The sequence below is a fragment of the Antedon mediterranea genome, chromosome 8 (assembly GCF_964355755.1).
Source record: "Antedon mediterranea chromosome 8, ecAntMedi1.1, whole genome shotgun sequence".
Taxonomy (NCBI): Eukaryota; Metazoa; Echinodermata; class Crinoidea; order Comatulida; family Antedonidae; genus Antedon; species Antedon mediterranea.
The window spans coordinates 24,014,859-24,034,406 of NC_092677.1; the positions used below are offsets into that span (position 1 = coordinate 24,014,859).

Here is a 19,548-nt window from a genome sequence, read left to right on the forward strand (position 1 = left end):
CTATCTGTACGGTGACCATAGAATGTGACCCGAGACATGACTAACTACGACTTTTAGTTGATAGAAGATTGAAAAAAGTGTTAAGAAGAGTTTTACTGTATGTGGATGTTTAATGAAATTATGTCAATAATGTTTACACACTAGGCATATAAATAGTAATGTTTGTTAGTAAAAATAATTTTGAGTTAATAAGAATAAGATATAAGGAAGAAAAGCAAAGAGACTATGGAGCGGCTATTCCTGAATATACAATACAAGTATCGTAGTTTTGAATTATACATTTTAGGCGATCTTGTCAAAGGTCAAGCGCCTATAGCCTGCCACGTTTCGATAGTTTTAAGTGTGTATATTCTATGTTATTGCGTTGTTCTGTCCAGGTTGCCTTTTGTTTTATTGAATAAAACTTAAAAGTGCATGTTAAACAAAACAAAACAATACCTATCTCCTTATTATATTTTATTGCATTATAAGTTGCGAAATAAACTGCATAACATATTTACAAATTACAATCTTTTCTTCCCAATACAAATTTCTTTTCGACCATCTCGTTATTTTTCTATCCGCCAAAGTGGGAATTTTATCGTTACTGTTTTTTACATTGAGTATGGCGCGTCAAGTTGGCATTTATACTTTATTTAGCGTTTTGCCATATTATTTATTTTCACCGTTCTCTTCATCTTCTTCACATTAATCGTGTTGGTTTCTAATCACGAATCTAAGTGGAACATCTTTCTCTGGAATCAACAGAATTCTCAAATTTCCAACAAGCTCTTCGTCACTGTTGCGCTTTATTAAGAACTTCTGACATATCTGAAAATAAAAATGTATGAATTTTTTATTTGATACATTATAATTCAGTAGAATATATCTTTTGTTAATATGCTAAAAGCCGGTACACACTGAACAACTTGCACGCGAAGCGACACGCCTCGTCAAGCCTTAATTTTGACGCGACTTACGATTTCAGTGTGATATGAGGCGAATGTGATATGAGGCGTTAGTCGTTTTCAACTTCAACGCGGTGATTTTAATACATTTTAGGAAAGGGCCAATGGTAAACAAAGTGTCCTGACAAATGTTATGTAGATATTTTTCGCCATTAGCGTGATCATTGGCGAATTCAGAGTTCACGAATGTTTCGCGCATGATGAATTCACTCAAGCGTTTTCAAGCTTTGCGACTTGCTTGCCGCGTTTCGCTACGCGTGTAAAGGCGAGGACGAGAACGATCGACGGTAAATGGATAAACATACATTTTCTTACAAAAAACAAAAGAAATTCTATGGTGAAAACATTTTGTATTTTATTTTGTTTCATGTAGAAACATGTAGGCTACATTAATCTATTTATCGTCTATCGGTGTTGTCTAGTGTAAAGGAACATTTAGGCCGTAGTAAAATGGATGTTAGTCCTTTTGAACTCATATTTTAGTGATGCTAGATGTGTAGGCAAACACATTCTTGCCAGATTAATATATTGGGATAGGCACTGTAATGCTAGTGGCATGTTGGGTAGTTTGCGTTCCTCCGGAATGTTGCATATTCAATAAAGAATGGATAGGTCCTTTACCTTAGCAAGTAAAATTCTGACTTCCATTTCAGCAAGCCGTTTTCCTAAAAACAAAATGAAAAATACCAATGATGTAAATTTACAACTCACCAGACACGCGCAATTGAAATATAGCAACTTGCTCAATAGAACATTTCTTACTCAAAAGAATTTTCGATTTTGTTTTCTCTTTTTATAAATATAAGTTGAATATTAAAACTTGTTTTATTTTCTTTACCAATGCACATACGGGTTCCAAAACCAAACGGAAGTGACGCAAATGCATTCAACTTGCTGTCAACATTTTCCCTAAGCCACCTCTCAGGCTGAAATTCGTTTGCATTCTCAAACACCTCTTCACTCCTGGACATAGCATAATTTTCTGTACGAACATTTGTCTGGAAAATATTATTAAATAGATAGTAGATTATTATACCATCATCTTTTGTATAGAGAACAATTTCAAAACTGCATTCACATTGAAGCCAGGTCCATGCTTAGTACATTGTGAATGTAACTTTCTTTTTTGTACCTTTTGTGAAAACGGTCATTTGATTTGCGACCGGCGACCAAACTACGTCATGCTAATTTATTTTGAGGGCGCATAGATATTGGCACGTGTGTCTCTCGACATTGGATGGTTTAAGGACCAGGCGACGACATCGAGTGACGTGACCGTAGGGTCGTCGTCCTCGGTCGTCGAAAATCCATAATGATTCAGGAACCGGTCGTCTGGTTGAAGTAGAATACAGAAGAAGTAGTATACAATTCGTACCTATACTAGACGTGCAAACGCGACTCTACAGCTCACTATGTCGGTCGGTCGGTCGATAAACACTAACTCAAATTTGCGCACGAGACTGCAGCCATGCATATGGTTAATCAGGGGAAGGGTTAGTAATACTAACATGGATCCGTTAGCCGTCTGCCAAAGTTATATCGGTCGTTTAAAATACGTATTTTTGTGACTACAAATCAAAATTATACCTACTCCTTTTGGAATATTATAGCCTCCAATAGTTATATCTTTCTGTGGTATTCTGCTATGATTTGGGACAACTGGATACAATCTGTAAAAGTATTCACATCTTTTAATACTAAATCTGCAAATACTTTGATTAATAAAGATATATTTAGTAAAATATTGCAACAAAAAAAGTTCGTTTGGACGCTAGTGTTTGTCAATACTATTTGCAATAACTTGGCAACATTTAATTAAGAACTTACCACCTCGGACATAACAGTAGGCATAACATGCTGATCACAAATGCAATGTATTTAATACTGTACTGTACTCTGAGGATAGTTAGAAAATCATGTGTCCACTCTCCCTCCATCCTTTCCCTCTCTACAATTCCAATCCCCACCTCTCCTCTTCCTTTACCCCCTATTTCTCATTTATAACTCTCTATTGCACTTGAATTTGTTAAAGTGCAAAACTCTCTCTTGTAATCGGTTCTCACTTGCACTTCTTACTCTTAACCTCTGCTCTACTTGTTTCTAAGTAACATTTAACTCTCCACTGCACACCTGGCTCGTGTACTCGGTTCTAACTTTCACTCACTTACTCTCTACTCTACTTGTTTCTAATTTGCACTTGATCTCTACTGCACATCTGGCTCTTGTACTTGGTTCTCACTTGCACTCACTTACTCTCTACTCTACTTGTTTCTAATTTGCACTTGACTCTCTACTGCACACCTGGCTCTTGTACTTGGTTCTCACTTGCACTCACTTACTCTCTACTCTACTTGTTTCTAATTTGCACTTGATCTCTACTGCACATCTGGCTCTTGTACTTGGTTCTCACTTGCACTCACTTACTCTCTACTCTACTTGTTTCTAATTTGCACTTGATCTCTACTGCACACCTGGCTCTTGTACTTGGTTCTCACTTGCACTCACTTACTCTCTACTCTACTTGTTTCTAATTTGCACTTGATCTCTACTGCACATCTGGCTCTTGTACTTGGTTCTCACTTGCACTCATTTACTCTCTACTCTACTTGTTTCTAAGTTACACTTGTACTTGGTTATGTTTTTCTTTAATTTCATTCGATTATTTCACACTTACACTTGACTCTATACTGTTCTTAACTCGTGTAATTGGTTCTTATTTGCACTCGGCTCCTTCGTGTACGTGTCTCTCAATACATTCACTTTTCTCTCTTACTTGTAGCAAACTATGATAGCTACAATCGCCATAGGTTTAAGTAACCCCTCGACCATTGTTCTGGTGGTAGAACAAGTCTTCTTGGATAAAGACCCGGTTCTCTTTTTCACTCGGCTCATCTCTCACTTATATTTCTCTCTCTCTCCTACTTGACTATTTCATTATAGTCGGCTGATACTTATACAATCATTATATAATAAATCACTCTTTCTCAAAAAGTGAATAATTAAGTAAAAATTGTAAAGGTACCTCAACGTTTCTTTGATGACGCAGTTAAGGAATGGCAGATTCTGTACGTTTTCTTTTGTCAAGGGTTTTCCTTTCAAAACACTCACTAACTCTTTATGCAATTTTTCCTGACACTCGGGCTTTCTAGCCAATTCATACATGGCCCACAGTAATGTATTTGATGTCTGTAGGCGATAAAAAAAAACCCAATTTGATACAGTATTTCAATACCAGTATTTAAAATACAGGAGGCCTAAAACGAGTCGATAACACTGGCTGTGAATGTGCTTCATTAAAATTCAAATTAAGATCAATGACAGAACATACTTAATTTACATAATTATATGACAATTCAATTTCAATTGTATAATTCGCAACGAATTACATTACTGTAATACAATCCGTGAAGTGTCAATCTACTTATAACTGTTTTTTTTGTTTTTATCTTTCTTATGAATATATCCAACTGAAGAAATTTCTCCCTCTCTAGGAGCAATTATGCAACAACAAATTCATCATGTAATATATTACAATAGTTTTATGTTAAAATGGATATGAAAGGGTTCCTAGCAATATCATTTTATTGGCTCAACGTGTAGATCAATCAGTTTTAAGCTTGCCATAGTCATACTTAATGTTTTGGAGGACGACAACGCCCTCAAAACGCCCCTGAGAAACCTGTGAAAAACTTTTTGTGACGTCACTAAAAGTTATTTTTGTATTACAGAGATAGGAATTTAGCAGTAAATCATTGATTGATGCAAAAGCATGGTAGTAATTACTTATTGCTTTGATATTTTTATTCTTGGATAAGTATGTTAGCCTAATCGAATAAAATTAATTCATATTATCAACCAAGTTTTTTTTAAAACGGATTTTAATTTCGTTTTTCAAGGCCATCTTTTACGAAATTCATAGCCAAATGCCTATCTTGCTGGGTACACGGAGTTATTTTGCGCATGCGTGAGAATCACAGAGTCGACCACCTTGGCCTCTCTCTCGACCCTCCTCGCGAGCGATGTTTATTTCGCTATTTATTATACACGTATTATTGAAACATTCATTTTATTATTATTTCGTTGTAATTAACTGAAATTGATGGAAATTCGTCCACATCGTCTTGTTAACACGGGTGTTAACATCGTTTTGAAGAAACGGTTGGACGAGTAAATGGTGTTTGACAATGCCATGATCATGGCCTGGAGCTAGCTAGGCCTAGCCCCTAGGCCTTTTTAGTAGTGATGACTGCTGGATACGGTGTTTAGTCGCCCGGCCAGAGGTGAGCTGAGAGCGTATGCTCCTTGATGTATCGTTGAGGGTGTTAATGGTAGGCACAATTGTGTTACTGTATTATGTATATACACATTATTTATAAGTACGTTTATTAATATTGTTGTGTGCTGTAGTGTCCTGACTAACGTATTATTAAAATATTTTTTTGTTATTACATGCCGCCCTACTAGCTAGTAGGCTAGGCAACACTGAATACTAAATATTATGATTCCCAATAAAATGAATAGAGTTGGATTTTCTCTAATGTAGTAATAAAGGTTATAACAGGCCAGGCCTAGTTAGGGGTATTTCAGCTTGTATCATATACAGTACAGTATACAGTAAATAAACAATTCATTTGTATTTTTACCTACCTACAGGTCTATAATTGGAGTGCAATTATGATAATTGATGGACGGGATAAGCAAATGTATTTATTGATTGGAATGGAAGCGCAAATGTTAGAGTCAAATTATAATATTAAGGTAACAGATACTGAGCATTGCTATTTTAAACTGTTGATCAAACCTACATAATACATTATACTAAATTATTATTTTGTTTTGAGGGCAGATAAACATGTGCTTATTCATTTTCCTTTTTTCAGGTGAATAGAAAGATACCCAGAGTACTTTATAATAGATGCTACTTGGATCATGCTTGCACGATACATTTATGCAGTATACTAAGACACCAAGTATAGAATGAGCGCAGACAATTAAAATTACAGAACTAAATATTTATGAAGAATAGTAAAATATGCATAATAGAATTCTTTAGACGCGAGCGCTAGGGTTACAGTCATACTGTAACTATGGTAATGTACTACCAGACAGTACACTAGTAGCAGTGCATCATATAGTGTTTGTTTTTAACCATCTAAATGGGTCTGGGTATATAAACAAATAAACCACTACTGTACTTCTTTTTTTATTTATTTAGCCAAATACTATGTACAATGGACATTTATGAAAGAATCCATCTCTTGAATATGATGGAGCTGGCTGGTGTTGATAGAATTAAAATGTATCACTCAGGTCTCAAAAGTAATTTATGTCCTGTTTGAAAAATCCTGCTTGTTCCAAACTCATTATGATACATTTGTTCAATAAAATTCATTCCACACACTATTTCTGCCATATAATTTGATGTTTACAATTTTATTACTAGTACTATTACAGTTCTTCAAAGCCATCTCATGTACTGTTGATTCCATAAATCTGCAAAGATAAGACCAATAAATGGATGGAAATGTACTATTATTTTTATTCAATCCTACCTCTAGGCCCTATAGTATTATATTTTATGACTTGGTAACAAACAGAAAGAGGTTATTATTTAATTACACTACAGTTACTAACTAAACTATAATAATCCTCTCGGCCTCACCTCCTCTGCTCTACTTTAATTATTAGTATTATTATATTACTATATTAGTCAATAACAAAAGTCAGAGCCAAAAACAAGTTCAACACAAGCTTACCTTTTTTATTTACGTCGCCTTTTACATACGTCTACGCCCGCGCCTTGTCCACTTCCTGGAGGTTCGTCGGTGGACCGGCGACTGCTACTCTCTTGTACTGTAGGCCATGGAGTAACTCCATGTGTAGGCCTAGCCTACTACTAGCGAATTTAGAAGAAACTATAGTCTACTAGACCTAGCCTAATTTGTAGTCTGCGTGAGTGGTTTAGTGTGAGAAGTACAAATACACACTTTCTTCTTTTCACGTACAATCTTTGCAGACATAACTTTTTATTGATTTGTGAAATATCGATATTTTCTACGACTGCAGCAACAGGGAGCTTGCAACACGCGAGTCTCGTGTAGCATGGGTTTGTTTATTTTGTTTACACCACACAGTCCGCGAACGAGACAAGGCGGTGATTGGACTGTATTAAAATTCATTAACCAATCACAAAACGACTGCTGCCGTGGCTACAACCCCGGGTGTTTCAAACTCTAAATTTGACGATCTCGTACGTGCGTATAGAACGTTCATAAAAATTAAGATGGCGTGCCAGTTGGTCGGCCATTTTGCGGACGTTTTATACCAAAATTTAATTTGTTTATTTCTCAATTTCTACTAGGTATTTGAATCTAATTTTTTGTGTGCTGTTTATTAACATTAAAAGGATTCATACAAAGTCCTTTTTGTGAAATTTTAAAATCCTTTCATATCCATTTTAAGTTGTCTATTTTTATTATTTGTTTTGTTTCTTCATTTCCTTTTGTATGCTTTTTTTATGTTTGCGTTTTTGTGTGCAATTGCTTTAAACGCCTGGGCCAAATGTAATTGCTGACAACTTTGTTTGGATAAGAGTTAAGTGGGGAATCACGAATTTGTATGAACCAATGAATCGATACCGTTGCCAACAAAAAAATAATAATTATATACAATGAGTTTTTAAAATGCTAAGATGCTTTCTACTTTCTATTCTAACACCTAAGATGACAAGATAAATCTAGCTACTACCAAAGAACTTATAACACAAGAATCTCCTGTTCGTCCGAAGCGCGTAACAATTTTGAAAGGCATTGTGGGATAGAATAGAGCTATGGGTGGCGCCATTGTGAGCCATGGAGTAGGGCGCCCGCTTCAAATTAGAAAGTCAAAATCATAGAGGGGATCTGCTAATGCTCTAGGGGGGATAGAGTAATTGACTGAGGAGTAGGGCGCCCGCATCAAATTAGAAAGTCAAAATCATAGAGGGGATCTGCTAATACTCTAGGGGGATCTGCTAATACTCTAGGGGGGGGGGGGGGGTTAGAGTAATTGACTTCCTAGTTTGGAGGGGGCGCTGCTCCATGCTGTGAAATGGCGTCGCCCAGTTTGACCTTTTAACCCTGTACTTCCGATACTGTGTGTTGAATGCAAATTGAAGAACAGGAGATTCTTGTGTTATAAGTTCTTTGCTACTACTTACTGTGTCCACACCACCAAGCATAAATTCAACAAGACTGCCGCATATTTCACTCATTGAAAGCTTGTCATTGGCTATTAGATATGTTAGCAGATCGACTTCTTGGTTTTCATCTATGTTGCTATTTTCACTGATAGATTCACATTTTAGATTTATATACTTCATAGCTACAAATATAATAGAAACGTAACAATAATAATATAATGAATCTACAAATTTCCATTATTTGTATCACAACAAATTTAAATTATATATATACAATAAAAAAAACACAATTTATCAACTTATGCATTTCATGTTCTTATTATAATTAGTAACTATTGCTTTTACTATGTTTATTTATATCTTCGTATTACCTACCAACAAATTAAGAAACTTGTTAACAATTATATTTAATTTAAATTCAAATGGAAAATTTGAACATCATTTTTTTGTCTTTCGTGGTTAACCACCACCTTTATTCATTAAATGTCATACTTATTTTGACATCTTCTACCATTTTTCGTAATAATCTGTTTTTGTATCCTTGTATTATTTAGATGTGTATCACATATATCATTTAATACTATAAACCCATTACTGAACATTATGTTTTTGTAAATCATATTTATATATTCTTTCTATCACATTAAAGTAATAGAAACAAATTGTAATACTTTTCTTAATTATTAATGCAAAAATGATTCGATCATAATTTATATCATCAAAATATTGCGTAAAAGGCGTTCCATATAAAAATATATGATGGAGCTAGTTATACTCCGTTATGCGTGATTAACTAATGAATGACGTAATGCAAAAAAACGGCATAGCTAGAGAAAAAGACGTGTACGGTACCATAGTCGGTATAAGTGCTTTTTGCAATCCTATAATCTATACATGGTGAACATTTCATTGAATTCAAATGAAGTAATAAATTATTAAATCAATCATCATTATTGTATAATGTTACAAACCGGTGTTCCAAATAGTATCCCATGATTCCACTTGCTTCCTCCAAGATTTTGTGTTCAGTGAAATATGCCAACGTAGTGGTAAAAGAAATAGTGGCGCCAAACTGCAAAACATATCATTAATAGCATTTATGAACGTCTGTACATCAGAAGGAATAGGATCTTGAAGGCATCCGAGACGAACATCAAAAAGAACAATTGCCACAGCTGGTGGTAAAAATGGAAAATATTGTCATCATCAAACATACGTGATAGGCCCTATAGGTTTTATTTTGTCAAATGAAAAGTTGAGGTTGGATTAAGGATAAATTGGTATTATACTGGTGCATTTTATATAGACAGCTATATTTAGTTTCTCTAGAAATCCTCGGTTCTCAATAGTATCTTAAATTTTTCCAGTCGAAAACGTTGCATGCATGCTGTGTGTAGACATGTTGAAATTAAATATGGCCCATTCTTCTCGCCTACGCTGCATTGCGCATATAATAGTGTTCTATTTCAGATACTATAGTATACACCATGTTTATGTATGCAAGCATGGTGTATCAAAATGGCCGGAATTGTAGTTGGGAGGTTTTTAAACATTACATTTGAAAATTATCCGCCATCGTGGATCCGTGGCTAAAATTGTATATTTGTAGTATACGAAACCTAATGAAATGATTAAACAAGAAAGAAGAAAAAACAAATATTAACAAGATGATTACATTCCATTGCCCACTTGTAAAATTCGTTATTAATCTCTGGTACGATGCCGCCATCTTGATTAATGTTTATTGTATCTCTTCCTTGCTCCATCAATTTCATCATTCTATCAACAAAATCATCCGCTGCAACATTTAATTTTCCCATGTATTGTGTAATTTCCTTTGGTCGTAGCATACGCTTGCTAAGGACATTACGGGACTTTCGCCATGGCTCGTGATCTCTGATTTGAAAGTAAAAAAAACAAACCCTTCAATATTTAGCTTCTATTTTATTAAATGGTGAGAACAATTTTAAAATTACATTTGAATATTTAGTTTATTAAAGAGATTTTCAAGTGTCTCCACATACTATTTGCCCAGTATAATGATCATAAGTATGTTTTGTCGGCCTAATACATCATTTTTACATGCAGTGCCTGTATCCTGTAATGTTAGGTTAGATAATAGGATATCCGAAGATACATACAAATATTTCTATAGGCCTAACTGGAGAAATATAGATACAGTACCGAGATCGGATGCATATTAGTGTTGATAACACTTTTGTCACCGAGTGAAAAATGTGTTCAATTAAAGCACTTTATAGCAGACTCCTGCCTTTAACAACAATAAGAAAATTTATCAAGCGAGTAGAATTCATACAAAAGAACAATTTAGAAATAAAAATAAAACACGGAATGTTTGCAAATTATATAAGGAGGATAACAAGTCCACTCATGTCATCACAATAACGCGTCACGGTTTCAAGAATGGCTTGCTACTCACAATGTTACTAATCCGCATTCAACACCTCTTAGTTTTCTGTAAGCCTTCCATGGTCCAATGTTAATACGAATTGGATTTCTGTCCTCTTGGTGCATCAACTCCTTCACAAGGGTCGGATCAACAATACTTAAAGTTTCCTCTGGCCCAGCATGAATACGAAACAACACACCATGTTTCTTGTGCAGTTCAATCTGAATGGAAAACAAGTTTTTATTGATAATACATATAGGCCTAGAGTATTACATGTGTGACTATTGTATTCAATCAAATAATATAGCGATTATGTTATGTACATCATCAAAGATTTTCGACAAGGAAACTCAATATTGTATACAAACATCCAACAAGTAGAAACAATTCAATATTTGAGCTTTAAACAAAATAAATACGGTATTGAGTTAGCAGATTTATCTAACGTGAATCTGTTTTTACAGCTCACTATAGTCGGTCGGTTGGTCGGCAAACACTAACTTGAGCACGCGACTGCAGCCATGTATATGGCCTTGTTAATTTGTTTTGATAAATCAGTTTCGACATTTGAACCTAATTTGATGTTTTACATAATGTTTTCTTAAATTTTAAACGGCAGTCCTTTTCTTCTCAAGAGAAAAGAAATGTAATCTTCACTTTAAAGCTCTTCTTATTCTTGACTTAAGTAAAAAAAGATTGATAACATGTCAGATTAGAAATTTTTCACCAGAAATAATTCATCTAAAAAACGCCAAATTTTAACAGCTTTTTACTTTTTCTTTATTTTATAAGCAAAATCATTTTTTGTTGGCAAAAGTAAATACTTTATTATTGATGTTGGTTCATTTTTACTTTATGTTCTGTGGGACAATTCATATTTAATTCAGTTCCTCTTCACGAGGCTTATTTAAAATAAATCAAGGACCAAAGAAAGATGATATATTTTTTATCCGAATCTCGCCAAACTTGACCACAGTGACCTATGACCCAATATCTCGCCGGAGTTCAATATTGAAGAGGGATGGTCAAAGGTGAAGGTCACAATTACACAAACTGTTTAATATTATACCACCTACCGGCCCACTTTTTATCAAACCAAAATTGTCCTCAATCTGCAATGCTCCATCATCTAGAAGTAGTTGTATAAGGACATTTTTTACGAAACAGGATTGTTGTCATGCCTCGACTTTAAAGCTTTAATCCAAGGAAGGAATATATAATCGTACTAGGTCATGCGAACATTATCTGCCAACAGTATAAACAGATTGTTTCGTTTGTCCCTTACATTACAAGTAGCTACAATTATTATTCTTAATTTTAAAATAACAACTTGTTATAATATTGAAGCAGGAGATATTATTTACGCTAAAGATGTATTGTCCCCAAAATCATAAGAAATAAAGATAATTTATAAATCAGACTTTGAATTGGTCATTTTGCATTTATTAATAGAGGTAAAAACAAACAAAACTGTAACATCATTTTAGTTCATTAATTTATTCATTTTAAAAGGCCATTTTACGGGTTACTATCTAAATTAGGCCCTATTTGAAGCTTTGAAGGGAGTTGATAATCTGAAAAACAATAATAAAAGTGTTGATTATTATAAAATTGTTTGGCCTATGCTACGTGACCTATCACTCAAAATATACACAGTATATTACCTGATTCAAATGCATAGACCCGAAGCCTTTCCTGATTATATCTGGAATATTTCCAATGAATGGCAATCCGACTAAAGGAATACTTTTATATGGTTTTAATTCTCTGTCTTCTCTATAGACATCTTCGCTCGAGGAGTGAGGTTCCGTCCTACTAGAAGTAGACCTACATCTTTGTTTTGGACCCCTGGCAATCGTACTACGAAATATATTTGTAGCTACCACAAAACGGTGTCTTGTCAACATTATTTGAACTTAGAAAAGCCAACACGCAGCGTCCAGCTAGCTTTATGCAAAAATACTACCTAATTCTATTGATCTTACAAAGCCTTGAAAGTAAAACCATAACGCATGCGCAAAGGATTTAATTGTCGTCCGGTCAAATTTCTCATTCAAAATGGGCACAAGTGATATGACAAACCAGAAACAGACTGTTTACAATTTATTTACTGAAAATGAAACATTAGGAGACATTTTTTATTTCATTGTAACAAATATTGAATGAAAGCATGAGATACTAGATCTACAATTGTATCAGCATTACTTCTCTCAACATTTAACAAATGTATTGATGAATAGAAAACAAGATACAGACGTCTCTGTATCTGTAAATTTGTAAGTTTATTATTATTTTATTTAATGATATCCTGTATTTTTTTTGTTCTGTTTTTTTAAATATTATATAGGCCTATATGTTATATATATTGTACAGTTTAAGTATTTCCATACATATTTAATCAATTAGTTAAGATTTTGTTTTATGTTATTTTTGTTAGTATTAATTAGAACTTTGTGGCTTATGTTATTTAAATAAAATAACTACTATTATGCTACTCTTACCTGAATAAAGTGTAAATGTAAATATAAATAAAATATTTGTAATTAAAGATGTTTGTCCTAAAAAAAACATGAAAATGAAGATTAATAAAATCAACAGGCCATTTTGCAGTATAATAAGGGTATTCAATTCCTTTAGAAAAACAAAGAACAATCTTTGATCCAATTTTGTGTCTAATTGAATAACTATTATGTGACATTAAAATGACGTATTAAAACAATTGTATAACATTGGGAAAAAGTTATGTGCGACGGTAATCCGGTATAGAGGGCGAACTACAATGTCACCAGTCAGAGAAATTTTCTGTGGATGTGACACGATCAGTTATAAAGATATAAGGTTTATTTTTTTGTACTATGCCATTTTTTAATGTCACATAATAGGTGTTCACTTTGACCAAAAATTGAATCGAAAACAAAATTACCAATAGATGCACTGATTATGTTTAAATAACATAACATAAAACTGACTCCAAATAACGAGAGGCAAGCCATGATTCAACAACGTTTCAATTTTTATTTGATCATCATCCGGAATTAGCCAAGCAGGGTGTTATGATCATGGCTTGCCTCTGTTTATTTGAAATTAGTTTTGCTATGTTATTTAAAACAAAATTATTTTAAAAATTAATCAAATTGGCTGCCAGCCAATGTGTTTTTGGTTGAATTTAATCGTTTATTTAGGGAAAACAGTATTTTTTCTCCGGAGGTGATTAAAACTACAACGTGGACTATTCAAAGTCTGATTTTATTAATCTTCTAAAGTATTTGGGGGACGTGACATGTTTAACAGACACAGTGCGCCGCGGAGAATATGTAGGCACATATGAGTACATTACTGTAGGTATTTGTCGCAGCTGGGCATAAGATCAACCAATATAAAGTCACAACATATTAAATTATAGAGATTGACTATATTTTGTTCCTGGTTTCTGTGTGTCGCTTAAGCGCAAGCATACTTGGTTTGGACCATTAAACACAGCGCAAACCCCAGACGCGATTGACCAATGACGATCGAGAGTTCGAACACTATCCATCCCTTGTGATTGGTCAAATGTTATTGAGTCTCTAGTACTGTAGTGGGAACAATGATGGAACGAATGACTGAATGATAATATTCAGAACATTAAGTTATGAAAATAAAAATAGATTTAAAAGTTAGAATAATATACAGGAGTACAATAATAGGTGTGTATTAAATCATCGACCGAATTGGTTTACGAACGACATAGTTCCTTGCGTTAAAAAAAAAACTATTTGGTTTGGCAATTTAAATTTTAGCAAACGCTGGGTTCAATACGGTCCGATTTAATAATAGTAATAATCGATGGGAAGATTTTGTGTCGCAATATATAAATAATGCATGTGATTCACGTGTATTTCTTCTTGTAAACAAAAGCACGTGGGTTTCGTCGGTATTGTTTATTCCGATTCGGGGCACAGCAAAGCATTATGGGCGATGACAGCTGTGTGTGGTGAATGAATGGAGACTGTGCTTAGTAGTTGCTCAACTGGGAAGACAAAAACAGCCTAAACGCAGATTTTATACTGTTTTTAGCACGTAAGTATATTATTAAAATTCATTAAATTAATTATATTAAATCATCAATTCATCAACGGAACACGAATTACTTATATTATTTTTCTGTGATGCATCTGCTGTTCGATTTTCTTTATTATCAGAATGGCTTCGAAGGCCGGGAGAAATGCAGGGATTCAGTCGCTATCGTCTTCGATGAGGCCAGCTGCTGCTAGTACAGTTTGCTACGTCTGTGGGGCTCAAAGTGCGGAATGCCGCCTACGAGTTAGACCCCACGGGAAGGAGTCTTTCTTTCCCTTTCTAGAATATCACGAAGCACCATCTGGAGTGAGCATAAATAAAGATGGGACAGTGGACGCATGTAGGGTCTGCTATGCTTTTTTGTTACAACAATGGTATGCATTTGAAAAATCTAGAACACCTATTGTCAAACGACTATATTGGTTGAAACGTCTTGAGAGCTGTGGGTCGCCTGGTACTAACCGTCCAGACCCGCAGATGCAAGTAAGCCCACAAATGCGTGAAGAAATGTATAAATTAAATATCCGTGACCCGGCTTTTGTAGATGATCATTTTGATTCGCCAGATTTACTTGCAAAAACCGAGTTCATTGAAAAGAAGCACGACGATTTTGATGCTCCTATCGATTTACCGAAGTTCAGCGTTTGCTACTGTTGCAGTCAAATGACATCACGTAATGCGGTTTGTGTTGTTCACACTAGCCATTGGTCAAAATCCGAGTCGCCCTACTTTCCGTGCATCTTGGGTCATACACCCCCAAGTGGAGCCAGATCTGTTGATAATCTTGGACGCGTTCTCATGTGCGAACCCTGTGCTAACTACCTTTTGCAGCAATGGCAGACGTTCGAGATAAATAATACACCATTGCACAAAAGGAAGTACCGCTTGCAATCAACACAGGAAAAACTATTTGTAGAATCAACGAGTAAAATGGTTTGCCTTACTTGTGGTGTTAAATCAAATGTAAATAACATGCAATTGGTACATTCACATGCTAATCTCAATAAAGGTCCATTCTTTCCATGTTTGGAAAGATGCATTGCACCAAAAGGTGCATCCCTGTCCAGAGACGGAGTTGCACAGTTATGTAACTCATGCGCTGCATCCCTATATGAACAATGGAATGCACATGAAGTTACTCAAACGCCTTTAAAAAATCGTATTTACCACATCAATAATAAGCCAGTTGGATATACGCACAAACTACAATTAAAAAGTAGAAAATTACACCAAGATTTAGAAGAAGCAACGACAGAAGTTTGCTATATTTGTAGCAAATCTGTTAAAAGCTCATTAGTTCATTCAGTTAATACTTCTGCAGAGGAGGAACATACAATGTTTTTTCCGTTCATAAGAGATCTTGAACGTCCTTCAAAGGCGATGGCTATTGACAGTTCAGGAAAAGTTCATGTTTGTGATGATTGCTTTAACCATTTAAAAACAAAATGGAAAAAATCTGACAGAAATGGCTTTGATAAAGGGTTTAAACCGATAGTACAAGAAAATGGAAATATAGAGACAGCTAGTTGCAGTCAAATGGCTGCTGTTGGAGATATTGTTGATACCGGTACATGTTTTATCTGTGGCTCAAATGAATCGCCATCTGAATTGAACGATCTTCATTGTTATCCATCAAACGAGGAAGAAGGTATCCCCTTTTTCCCATTTTTATCCAACCCGAAAGCTAGCCACAATTCTGAAATCGTTACCACAAGTGGAGTGGTGAAAGCGTGCACGTTTTGTTACGTCAATATGGTTATTCAATGGGATGATTACGAGAATTCAGAATCGTTAATGGATCATAATCGTTGGTTGCGACCGTATCATATGCGCAAGTTTACCTGTTTCACGTGTAGCCAAGCTGCGGATATCAGTTGTCGAAAGTTGTTGGATATTACCAAATTTAACGGCCTTGCTAGATTGCGGAAACCATTTGGCGCAATTTTCATCGAAGATGGCCAAATTGTAGTTGTTTGTAAACCTTGTGAGAAATCTCTTCATAAACAGAAGAAAGATTTGATGCTTATGGGTGTACCTGAATCTGAGCAGCTATTTAATGTAGACAACAAAGAGGTACGTCATTTTTAAATTTCAATAAAAATAACTAATAACTCATTTTCACCGAGAAAACGTACTGTAGCACACTTGCTGACGTACTGTAAGCGGGCTTCAATTAGTTTGACCGGCCACAATTGAATACTGAAAACCTACAAAACTTTTTTTAATAATCTTGGGGGCGCTTCTTTTCAACATAGGCTTGATTTCGCGATGGGCTTCTTTTCAAGATTATTTGTGCAGACCAAAAAAGGGGGCTTCTTTTTTAGATGGGCTTATTTTCGAGGTTTTACAGTAGATCATCTTTCTGTCACTTCTTTCTCATTTGTCTACTTAAAACCAAGCTATGTCAAGTTTCAAGTAAACAACAAATGTTTTATTGCTATTTCGAACACTTTCATATTGCTGTACTTACTGTATACAAGGTACAGAAACTGTAAAGTACGGTATAGTGTTTATTCCCCTACCTTACCCTTTTTTTGATAAGGACCCATAATAATAATAATAATATTAATAATAATAATAAAAACTTTATTTAATCACGGTAACACTTGTTCACCTCAATGGTGTTTTTCGACAAGGCCATAAGACATTATACAAATTTAGCAATTAAACAATTAACAACAAGAGTTTATCTTAATTTACACTTAAATTTATAGAAAGAATTATAATTTTACAATAGATTGTAAAAGCCAAATTTTCAAAAAAATAAACATCAAAATGAACAGAGCAAAGTCTGTTTTTTTACTTAAATAATTAAACTTAATACTAAAGATATTAAAAACTGAAAATCTTAATTTTTTTAACACATCTACATTAATATTAAATTACAGTAAAACAAATTAGAAATTTTAAAATTTGTAAAATCCAAATCATACAAAAGAGTGAACACCAAGATTAATATTAAGAAAGTAATTACTTACAAATAAATGCTCCTGCATATTAACCTATTGAATTGATAAATTAACCCATAATGAGTACAAAAGAATATCATATCAAATATTGTTCAGTATTTAAAACAGGTCCTGTAAATAAAACAGTCAGACCATCTTCTAAAATGATCTGCAAAGCCTCACTTGACAGATTGTGTTCTGCAATAAATTCTCTCCTCAGTTTATAACATTTTCTTATCATTGTCTTCTGTACACAGCTGGTGGTCTGGTCAGTATTGCTAATTAGGTGATCATTTAGAATAAAATGATCACCTATTGTTATTGTACAAAATCTTTATTATTATTGGTTATCCGCACTTGGCGGATAACCTCTTGTTATTGTCAGGATCTTTTTTTTTTTTTTTTTTTTTTTTTTTCTATGTTATTCTTCTTTCTTTCCCTGAATTTTGTTGGCAGCGTATCTCTAATTCTGGCAAACAGAAGATTGTGTAACTTTTTCATAAGATTGACCTGTAGCTGTAGATGTGCAGGACGTTTCGTTTTTTGACTTTAGAGTCGCGCAGCGTAAGTTACGCGCGATTTTGTGAATTTTGCGTATTTAACATAGATTGAAAACCAAAAAGCAATTTTAATTGAAACTTGGCAAAAGTGTAATTTATATCATGCGCTAACTTTCTATGGATTTAAAATGGCACATTTCCAAAAAGTTACGCGCGCACGCGCGTTTAAAATTTCAAAATGCGAAAATTCAATTTCTAATCAACTTTCTACGCGTTTCAGGTCATTTTGAGCATTTTAAAAATTCCCACGCGTGCGCAATTTTTTTACGCGCGCGTGCGCACGTAGCGCAAAAACATTTTTTTTTTGCTTGATTTTTGTTTTTCCTGTCTTTTTTTAGTAAATTTACCAACTTTCAAACAATTTCGACTTAAAATCACGTCATACGAGCACGTAGAATTGAACAATTTGCGCGCGTTTTTGATGAAAAAGTTCAAAAATTCATAAAAATTATGCCTTTTTTAAAACAGTCATAGATTCTAAACTCCGAGGTGAAAATATTTAAAATTTCAGATTCTGGAAGTAGATGAGTTGTTTTTCTCGAATCATGCATTGATATGGCTAACCAGACATTGTGACGTCATCGTATGGCCACCCGAATATAAAATATAGGATTTTTTTCTCTTTCGTCATAGCTCGTCAATTTAATAGAGCGCATCTCTACTTATCCTTATTCCATTTCACTCAATTTGTTTATATTGTCTAGATCAATCAATTACCTTTCGCATGATCCACCATTTTAAAAATTGTGATGACGTCATCATGTTCAAATGCGTCAATAACTTTGGTCACTTATTTTCACCTATTCTGCACTGTATGTAGTACGTATACAGTATATAGTGTTATACCGTATATACTTAGACGCGACGCAACATAGAGAGCGCACTAACATTTTTCAATGCCATAATCGTTTTATTTTTTTGCGCGCACTATTCTAACGTATGACGTGCACGCGGCTTTTGCACTGCGGATAACCTAACTCGTCCGTAGTGACGAGTTCAAATCTAGTTGGTTATCCGCAACGAAGTTGCAGGATAACCTCTTGTGATTGTACGAAATCATCATCATCATCATCATCTTTTTCTTAATCTTCTTTCTTTCTGTATGATTTTTGTGTAACGCTTTTCTCTAAAACTTGCAAACATAACATTTTGTTAACTATGTTAACATTTTGACATTTATGTAACGTCGTCAAGCGAAGCTTTTCATGATGTTTACAATTGCGCAACGTGACGTACGCGCGATTTAACGATTTTCTCGTATTTAACATATGTCGAAAACCAAATAACATTTTAAAGTGAAACTTTGCAAAAGTTTAATTTATATCATGCGCTAAATTTCTGTTGAAAAAAAATTGCGTGTTTTACACAAAGTTACGCGCGCACGCGCATTTAAAATTTCAAAATGCGCAAAAATAATTTATAATCAACTTTCTACGCGTTTCAT

The 19,548-nt window shown here is 34.4% G+C and overlaps 2 protein-coding genes and 2 long non-coding RNA genes across 4 annotated transcripts in view; 2 read left to right on the forward strand and 2 right to left on the reverse strand.

Moving 5' to 3' along the window:
• Positions 1–447: 447 nt before the first annotated feature.
• LOC140056758 (cytochrome P450 27C1-like) lies at positions 448–12,594 on the reverse strand. The gene is made up of 10 exons (XM_072102232.1): positions 12,202–12,594; positions 10,568–10,758; positions 9,803–10,023; positions 9,099–9,302; positions 8,146–8,309; positions 3,970–4,133; positions 2,539–2,617; positions 1,786–1,945; positions 1,569–1,612; positions 448–810 (listed from the first exon to the last, which is right to left on the reverse strand). Exons 1-10 carry the CDS (start codon positions 12,442–12,444, stop codon positions 688–690), a joined length of 1,593 nt encoding a protein of 530 aa, XP_071958333.1. The 5' UTR covers positions 12,445–12,594; the 3' UTR covers positions 448–687.
• LOC140056759 (uncharacterized) lies at positions 4,869–6,350 on the forward strand. The gene is made up of 3 exons (XR_011846816.1): positions 4,869–5,275; positions 5,601–5,705; positions 5,828–6,350. It is a non-coding gene; the product is annotated as an uncharacterized lncRNA (long non-coding RNA).
• Positions 6,138–7,406, reverse strand: LOC140056760 (uncharacterized). Its single transcript, XR_011846817.1, has 2 exons — positions 6,704–7,406; positions 6,138–6,440 (listed from the first exon to the last, which is right to left on the reverse strand). It is a non-coding gene; the product is annotated as an uncharacterized lncRNA (long non-coding RNA).
• Positions 12,595–14,525: 1,931 nt separating the features above from the next.
• The window catches only part of LOC140057206 (uncharacterized), a 137,208-nt gene continuing 132,185 nt past the window's right edge, over positions 14,526–19,548 (forward strand). The window contains exons 1-2 of the mRNA XM_072102770.1: positions 14,526–14,596; positions 14,719–16,669. Of these exons, the coding sequence (XP_071958871.1) occupies positions 14,720–16,669 (1,950 nt within the window). The 5' untranslated portion in view covers positions 14,526–14,596; position 14,719. The remainder of the gene's footprint in view (positions 14,597–14,718; positions 16,670–19,548) is intronic.